Here is a 9514-nt window from a genome sequence, read left to right on the forward strand (position 1 = left end):
TTTTGTTTTGTTTTTATAAAAATAACTATTTTATCTCTATTCTAAACACCATCTCATCTCATTCCTTCTTTGTTTATCATGCCTGTCGTTTACTCAAATCTCAAGTAGTTATGAATATCAAGTTTGTTTGCAGCAGCACTTTTGCTATGTTTTTGTAAATCTGGATCTAACCCTGCTTCGCATCAACTTTGCTTTTTGAGATGATTGTCCTGGCATGGTTTCCGTACTTTACATGCACCTGATTGGCTGATTTCGCTGCACGCTGAACACAATCGTTTGTGAAACGTTTAGCAGGTAAAAACGTTAACCAATATTTCGCTTCTGTTAAAAAATTTAAAGAGTTTGTGATTTATTAAGCAGCTCACTTTTAAACCTTAGTACGTGTTTAATTTACTTATTCGCCTACCAACACTTTCATGTCGTTAGCTGTAGACGCTCTCATTTACGGAAGAGGTTAGCCTGTTAGCTTTATTAGCAGCAGCAGCTAGCTTTATCTCGCCAAGACGCTATTAAATACTGTCGTGGTTCATCTTAAAATAGCTTCTGAGTATGTACTTTAGTACTATTGTTTTAAATGCATTTCTTGTGTGGTTTAACTTGTACACATCGCCGAATATGGGTGGATTATTTTTATCAATGCTAATGTTCATTGTTGAGATAAACAAACCTTTGCATTGCTTGTTTCGACCCAGTTTAGGTGAAGATGAGTCTCAGAAAACAAACCCCCAGTGACTTTCTGAAGCAGATTATCGGCAGACCCGTGGTGGTCAAGCTCAACTCGGGCGTTGATTACAGAGGTACTGCAGCTGCCATCCTGAAATTCATTATTATCCCGATGAACAAAAATGAATGGAATAGTCCTCTTCCATTAAGTGAAATGCAAACTGAATAACTGCTGCTGTTTGTCGCTGTGCAGGTGTTTTGGCCTGTCTGGATGGCTACATGAACATTGCTATTGAGCAGACAGAAGAGTACGTCAACGGGCAGCTCAAGAACAAGTATGGAGATGCATTTTTGAGAGGAAACAATGGTAAGGATGTATATATTTTTTATTAATAAAAATGTATACAGTGACTTTTGTAACTGGTGTCAATAAAAAATAAATTTCTTAGTCAACTAATTTTGATTTAAAAATGGTCAATTTTATGAAAACCGAAAACATTTTTGTCCATCCATAATGTTAGCTTTGTGCCCTAGTCAAAAATAAGATAAATTGTATTTTTGTATGGTTCTCTTACATTATTATTTAGTCTAGAACCCAACTCCCAATATGCAGAAGCATATTGGGAGTTGCTGTCAATAAGATGCAACTAAGCTGTTTCTAAGGGGACATCCCAGCCACAAATACCGTAACTGATGAAAAGCACCTTTGATAGTAACACATCCGAGTATAATAGTTTGAGGATACAGAAACCTTGAATTAGTTTTTTTTATTTATCTTGATTTAAACACTTGGTCAAATTCACACAGAAAGAGGATGAAAAACATGTTTTTTTTGCTAAAGCATCCAAACAGCTGAAAAACGGATCTAACTGAGATCTTACACTGTAGATTTACATGAACCAATGGTTTTAGACAACTGAGATGAGTAAGAGCTAATTCTCATTGGTAACGCCAACCCGGGAATCACACTCGTATCTTTTTTGGACACATTGACACAATAATTTCATACCAGTTTACTTCTCTTGAGGTAAGTAAGACATGAACTCAAATCTTTTAAAGATCTGTTTCTACAAACTCAGTTTCAGTCTAGAGGTGTATCCAGTTATTTTATTTTTTTTCCCAACTAAAGCAGAGAAATAATTTGACTGAATCCCTTCTGTTCCATTTTGACGTTAGACTTTATCATGAACTCTCAGGTTTATAGACGATGTGAAACCTTTCTGGGCTATAAGTAGATGGAGAAACTAATCATGTACGGTAGTGATACAAAACAATCCAATGAAACTGTAATATCTTAATTAGCCAACTGTAAAATTGAGCTGATTAAATGCTCATTTTTATTATTTACCAGCAAACTTCGATGATAATATTGTGACTAGATGAGAACCAGAGAAGACTGACCACAACACACCTCTTGAAACATTCATTGTTTTGCATGTTTTTATGCAAGTTTTAGAAAGTGATTATGGTATGTTGTAACAAAGACTTTTTTTTCTTATTTTAAACATGAAAAGTAACACATTCTGAAATTAAAATAAAAATTTCAGAAACTTACAATATCTTGGGGGGATTTTCTTTATTATTTGTGCTTACCAAACATTACAGATGTATCCATAATGATAAAAAAAATGCTACTGCTTTTATTGTGGTTTGTCTTTGATTCAGTGCAGCTTGTTGATGCTTTAGGTTACCCATATTTGGTTAGCTTACCATATTTTCTTGCATAAAATAGTTTGGATTTGATTTCTGTTATTGTTACTACAATGGCTAAACACTCTTAACTACAAGTTTAAGGATTTTAATATTTTAATTCAGAATAATGGTTCTTAACTGATGTCTGGATCCTCCCTTCTCTGGCTTTCCCAGATAGAAGCCAACTACAGTGTGATTCAGTCATGAATGTGAATCATGCTGGTGAGGAGCATTTACAGTCTCTAGGTAGGATTATTTTAGTCACAGTGGAGCAGCTGGTTAAATGTAGATTTAAGGTATGAGCAGAAATAACAACCTACCTGTCTGCTGTTCAGCACAGCAGTCAGGACGACCAGAACTGTGATTTTAATGTCGGGCAGTCGCACCGCTGTGGGTCCCACACATTTTGTGGTCGGCTTAAGGAAGTAAAGGGTGGGAGTGACTTCAAAGACGAGAAGGCATCAGGAATCAATTGTTGTTTAGAACACTGTTTTTATAAAACAAGCGCTTTTTTTTTTAAACCTTTTGGTCGGACTTTGGTTGGGCCACCCAAACCGGCTGCATATTTGGGTTGACGGCAGGAATGTTGTCTGTGGTGAAAACGGAACTGAAATGAGACTCTTCTGCTGGTTTTGCGCTGTTCTTGTGGAGAAACACTCTTTGAAGCAAAATCTTGTTAAATGACTAAACAACTGTTTTAAAAGCTATAAACTGTTTTTTTCTTTTCTCCTGCAGTTCTGTACATCAGCACCCAGAAGAGGAAGGTGTAGCAGAAATCTTCTTTTTTTTAATTATTGTTAATTTGTTTTAGAGAGCGACTTTTTGTTTTTTTGTGGTTTTGTAAAGTTGAAATGTTCTACAAATGACATAAGTTGATAAATGATGGATTTCATTTACATTTTCACACTGTTATGACAATAGAAATAAAATTATGTTGAATGGATTTGTGTAAAGTTGTTTGTGTTTCACATGAACAGTAGGTGGTTATATGATTTTAATAGTATAAAGTAAAGCTTTAGAATTTATGTTTTTATGATTTGCCATTGCTGGAGAGCTCATAGAAATTAAAATCCAATATTTTTTACTTTTTGGTAATTTCTTTAACTGTAGCACTCGCCAAATGTAATGGCACCCCAGGTAAAAATTGGTAAAAATCCTTGAATATGTGAAATCCATATCCATTATAGTTGAACAAACTCCACGTTTGTGATGGTAGGACAGCAATTAGTTTTATTTATTTTTTTGACATTTCCAAAGAACCTGCTTGTGTGAAAAGACAAATGTCACATTTTCCTGCAGTTTAACAATCATCTTTAGCAAGAAAAGCTGATTCCCTGGTGTACCTATCATCCACCAGGGAATGATAAATGACAAGTTCCTAAAAACTCAGATCTTAAGTTAATTATATCCAGAGGTGAGCATTAACTAATTATATTTACCTGGAAAGCAAGTTTTGTTACACTATCCTTTTTACTTTTACTTGAGTGATGTTTTTATAAAATATTGCTACTTTTGAGTAAAATTTCTGAATATGCACTGATTAATTTCAAATTATATAGAAAAAACAAAAAAAGTATGAGATACAGACCCACCTACAGCTGAAGTAAGACTTACTGTTTTTGGAAAAGATTTATTTTTCTAACATTTTCTACCTGCTGTGTTTTTTGGTACTGGAAGTACTTTACTCTGTTCTGACATGCAGCATATTTGCATTATCATCTGTAAATGTCAGTTACATAGTTGGGAAAGTTCTGCCTGAATCTGTTATTTTATAACCATGTTATTTGTATTTTTTCCCATTTTAGTGTTTAAAACACCGGAATTTGTACATAACTACATTTTTGTCTGGCTTTTTAAATTTTAAGTCAGATTTTCGGATCAGTGTTTGAGTAGCCTTTAAACTAAACTTTTTTACTAGAGTAATTTCTTTGGCCGTTTTTACTTTTGTGTAAAAAATTTTTGACTACAATTTTTGGCCACTGTATTCAAATCTGATTACAGCAGCACAAAATGCTTCAGTTACTTTTTAAAAGCAATTCTTTACCCCACTACTCTTCAATAAAATATGAACTTATTATATTTTACACATCTTTACCCAAGCTGCCAATAAGTGTGGCTGGCACTATAAATAACCCCTTGGCGAATCGTTGAAGCAAGCAGAGTCGTGCACATTTTTCCCACACTGCCTGGAACAGATTACAGAATAATATTATAATTTGTAATCCATAATGTGCCAGTTTTATAACTGATCTCTCTTTTTCTGGCCTGTAGAAACCATAACGGAGCTGACTCTAATATTGAGTTTTTAAGCAAAAACCCAGAATTTCTTGTTTGAATCTTTTACCTCCGGCCTTAATCGGAGCTTTTCTGATGTAACCCAAAGTGGTCCTGCAGCTTTATTTGATCTGTGCATGCACATGGACGGAGTTCCAGTAATGTGATGTGGAGTTGGGAGTAAATTGTCGGCCAGGTAGCATGATGGAGCACCGCAGCATACTGGAGTAACCTGTTGCTCTTTTTAATGCACCATTACTGACAGGTCCAATATGTACCTGTGACAGAAAGCATTTCTCAAGCAGGCAGATGTATATTAGAGAACAACAAAGAGAGCGACTGCAGGACTAATCTATAAATGGTGCCCCCTGCAGGCTGCATTAACATGTAAACGGATCTGTTAGATCGACTTCCTTTGCCCTCTGCAGCAGCCTTCGGAGGTTTGGTTCTTTTAAAACGACTCTGAGCACACAGGGCCACCTTTTCCTTCTTTCTTTCTTTTTTTTGTCTTCTTCGACTCTGCTCAGGTTCTGTTTGCTCGGTCGGGTTTGGAAATCAATGCAGCAGCATATGCAGGGATTCATTTCAGCACGGTCCATGGTTATTTCGCAAATAAGTTCAAAAGCAGCATCACCTCATTGCACCGAGATAAAAACAAAAATTGTAACAAATATGTGATTCATTAGATTGGTAATGAGAGGGAGCCGCATTGTAGACGCAGCAAGGGCAGTTAATTTCCTTCCAAGGGTGGATTTTTTTTTCTTCCTTTTTTTTTCATTTTTGAGAGCCTTGTTTTCCAACCTGTGCATGCGCACTCTGGCCCCTGGAAGGAGACAAAAGGCTGCCAAGGTCAGGCCTGATTTGAGAATGAAGGACGCGTTATTGATCAAACTCTGCCGAGCTGCAGCTGTAGAGAAAATGTTAGGGGGTGGAGGGGTGATTGAGCTGCTGTATACACACACACACACTTACACACACGCAGTGGCACTGAGTGATAGATCCACAGAAAGGAAGTGTGCACGCTGCAACACACAAAGAACCATTATGGCACCTAGCGAGGGGTTAGCGCAGACAAATATTTACCCACTGGAATCATAATTGAGCTGCAGGCTGTGTGGCCTCAACGGGAACCAAATTATTATGATTCACACAAATGACCTCGGAGAGGATATGCATTTCAATGCTTCTTTTTGGTAATTAAAAAACTTTTATTGCAGCTATTGCTTCAGCATTTGTTAATAATCTTTTATAGTTAAGCTAAAGCACTGAAATAAAATGTAAAAAATAGATTTTTTGTTGTTGTTTTGTTTTGCAGCTTAGTGTGTGTTTCGTCGCTTATCAAGGATAGTTTGTGCTGAGTTGGGATCTCCGCTCCCCTCCTGAGCAGGCTGGAGGTGGAGGATGCTGCAGTGGTTCACTGCTGACGTGCGGAGGTGAGTGATGGAGCGGAGAGGACAAAAGAGGATAGAATAGGTGACAGCCTTGTTATGTTTGGAGAAAAAGGCAAAAAGAAAAAAGAGGGTGGGGGGGTCAGCTTTAAGTCTTACAGCACCACCATCTGCCTGAGACACAAAACTGCAGGAAGGAAGAGGTAAGAGGAGCGGAGGAGGATGTGACCCTGACTGATCACTGCAGCATGACTGTCTAGCCTCTTCACAAGGGATCAAAGGATGACAAGGACAACCGGTGGTGGGTTTTATGTTTGGCTGTGCCACGTTCCCATTTGGACAAGGACAAATATCTGCCTTCTGTTAATGCAGATCTATTCAGAGTGGATATTATCATAAAGATGATTTTTACCAGGCTTTAAAAAAGGAGGATGCACACATTTATATTGAACAAATTAATCTTCCTCCTGACTTGTTTTCTGCCTTGTACAGCATTTACAGTTTTTAGATTTATTAAAAAAGGACATAAACATGACAAACATTAACTATGTTCTGTCATGATTTTATAGGCCATATTCAATTGATGTCAGAATTTACTAGGGAGAAAACTTTTAGCTTAAGACTCACTAAAGAACCTGGTTAGAACCCGATCTGTTAATGGTTGAGGTGAATATTAAGAAATTAGAATATAATCCAAAAGTTAAATTCCCTTCACATACAGTTATATTGGAAAAATTAGAATAGTCTGATGAGGCTCATTTGTCAAATTAAAAGTACCAATTGAAAAGAAACTAGACCAAAAATACTTGGTAAGATTTTGTGTTTTTGCATTGATTCTGTGTGTCATGAATTCAGTATATAAGTATATATATTTGTTGGTTCTGAGCAGCTGTTTGTTTGTGCATGTGTTGTTTTGTGATCCTGACCGGCTTTAACCTCTGCCTGACAGCCTGTCATGTGCTCAGGACGTAAACGATGGCCGTGACCTCTCATTTTGTGCCTTTGCTTTCACATCCTGCAGTCTGGGCCAGAGGTCCGGCTGGGTTTCAGCAAGATAAACAAACACCTAAGGAACAGTGTCACTGTTAAAGTAATAAAATAGACCCGTCTTTCTATTTTTAAATAGATTGAATCTCCATCGGTTTGGATTTGTATCCAAAAATAAGGGGAAAAACCGCCTTACTTATATCTTCAAGCCTTGTGTGTGTGTTGCCCTTCTTTGTTTCTCAGAATCCGCAATCCAAGTTAAAATCAGATGGTTGTTTTGATCCTAATTGAGTGTGAAGGCCTGTGGTAGTCCGAGCTGCTGTGCAACTCCTAGGCTCTTTATTTAGCCCCCGAGGACACTCAACCTCAGCCAAAAATGTGACCCTTGACCTTGTTATCTGGAAAACTTCTATTCCCAGCACGGACAGGAGCTTCTGTGATTAATCTTGGCTCCGAGTGGCAGCTTGATGCAGATGGTAAGGTTAGAAGAGGGTAACTAGGTGCTCCTTCTGAAGCAACAGAGCTGTAAGGTTTCACTTCACGTTGTTGTGAACATTCACTGACTCGCCAAAGACTGAGGCAGGAAGAGACTCGAACGTTGCGCTCCACGTGAGTCCTTGAACTTCGACTAGAAAAGACTTTGCAGCTGTCCCACAATAGTAGGCTCTATTTTGGAAACACACCGAGTTGCCTACGAATGTTACCCGTATTGTCTTATTGACCGTGACCTGACCCAGTTCAGCCTGAAGGGCCGGGGACACAAAGCATCACAAGCACACTTCTCAACACAGTGAAAAAAAAGAGTTTAAGTCAGGGTTGGATGGTGTTTTTCTTTCTAGAGAAAATTGAATTAATTTTATTGGTATAAACAGTTGAGAATCCAAATACGGAGTAAAATGTTGCAATGTTTTGCAAACTTAGTGGTATCCCTTAGTGGTCTAGTTTCTAGTTCAAGTATGTTAGTACACTTGAAACAAAACTAACTTACAAGTGACTTTTCAGCAAGAAATATGAGCCTGTTTTATGTCAACAGTTCCTTAATATTGACAAAAAGTACTTCTTCCATTGGCAGTTGATTTCTTTTATAAGAACACATTTTTGAAATAATGAAATAGTGAAATAATTTGCTAGTGGAACTGCTACTTTTTCATCAATGTTAAGGAATTGTTGACTTAAAACAAGAGCCTATGTTTTGCTGAAAAGTTACTTATAAGTTAATTTTGTCTAATTTCAAGTGTACTAACATATTTCCACTAGAAACTAAACCAACATTCCTAGTACTATTGTGTGTTTCTGGAGTGCAGTGCAGGAATATGAAGGAGTCATGTAAGGTTTTGCAGTTGTCTTTTATTTTTCTATATATGTTGGATTTAGTAGATTTAGTAGACCTAAAGCTTTGTGATGTTCAAAGCTTTAGGTCTTGGTTTATAACCTAACAATACTTTAAAGTTCTATACAACTCTCTCTCTGATCTGTCTGCTGGTCTTCTTGATGCTGGTTGTTCACTAATTTTACACACAGATGACTTTTGTTTACTAATTCAGCAACTTGTCCTGGATTTTATTTTGTGGTATTCAAGTAAAGTAGGCTGAATACAAATGCATGCCACACTTTTCAGATTTTTCTTTATTTTCCTTCCACTTTGCAACTATGTACTTCTCTGTGTTTAAATCTGTTTCACATTAAAGTTCATGGTTGTAACATGGAAAAATGTGGAAATGTTCAAAGGTGGTGTGGGTAGTTTTAGAAGGCGTAAATTAACCTTGAGATGAAGTTGTGTGAAGGTCAAAGTTGGACCCAGAGAGGTTACGCTTTGGTAGAAAACAGAACACTGAGTGCTCTTTAAAGACGTGCAGCCAATATGTATTTCAATAAATTAGAATATTATTGAAAAGTCCATTTATTTCAGGAAGTTTAACACTAAGTGAAACACATTATATAGATTAATTAAACACAAACTGGTGTTTTCCAGCCTTTATTTATGTTAATTATGATGATTTTCTGCTTACGGCAATGAAAATGTGACATTTAGTAATCTAATAAAATAAGAGTGCAATTTTTTTTTCCATCAAGCAATAAAAAGAAAAGTGTTGCCCTGTTTCTAAAGGATAGAATGCTAGATTTCCTTAACATTGCAAAAGAGAAGACCTTTCAACAAAACTTTGACCAGAAAAGACCAGAAACTGAACACATTCAAGCTCTAATTAATAAAAAAGAAGGTTGAACAAAAGAGTTAGCATTAGTAGCAGCCTTTGGATTCACAAAATTCCCGTTCGGTTGCCTGTGAGCGAGGCTGAAAATGAGGTAAACATGTTGCTTAATAAAACATCAATCAGGCTTGCTTCAGAATCTCTGCTGCCTGTCCTGTTTATCAGCCAAGTCTCACCACTGTGCACAGGAGATTTGCATGAAGTACACGGTAACCCTGCATTCAGGCAGTTAACCTCCATTACGCCGCTGTTCCGAATGCCAATTTGTCTGCCATGCAAGGTATTATGGAGTGTTTCTGG

At 37.0% G+C, this 9514-nt stretch overlaps 1 protein-coding gene across 2 annotated transcripts; it reads left to right on the forward strand.

Annotated features, from left to right (window-relative positions):
- Positions 1-209: 209 nt before the first annotated feature.
- lsm6 (LSM6 homolog, U6 small nuclear RNA and mRNA degradation associated) lies at positions 210-3298 on the forward strand. 2 transcript variants are annotated; one of them, XM_023333364.1, is made up of 4 exons: positions 210-294; positions 698-797; positions 917-1030; positions 3091-3298. In XM_023333364.1, exons 2-4 carry the CDS (start codon positions 704-706, stop codon positions 3123-3125), a joined length of 243 nt encoding a protein of 80 aa, XP_023189132.1. In that variant the 5' UTR covers positions 210-294; positions 698-703; the 3' UTR covers positions 3126-3298. The 2 variants fall into 2 exon arrangements, with proteins under 2 accessions (XP_023189132.1, XP_005797639.1); XM_005797582.2 differs by having other exon boundaries at positions 218-294; positions 693-797.
- The last annotated feature ends 6216 nt before the right edge of the window (positions 3299-9514 follow it).

The sequence above is a fragment of the Xiphophorus maculatus genome, chromosome 5, assembly GCF_002775205.1.
Source record: "Xiphophorus maculatus strain JP 163 A chromosome 5, X_maculatus-5.0-male, whole genome shotgun sequence".
NCBI classification, from domain to species: domain Eukaryota; kingdom Metazoa; phylum Chordata; class Actinopteri; order Cyprinodontiformes; family Poeciliidae; genus Xiphophorus; species Xiphophorus maculatus.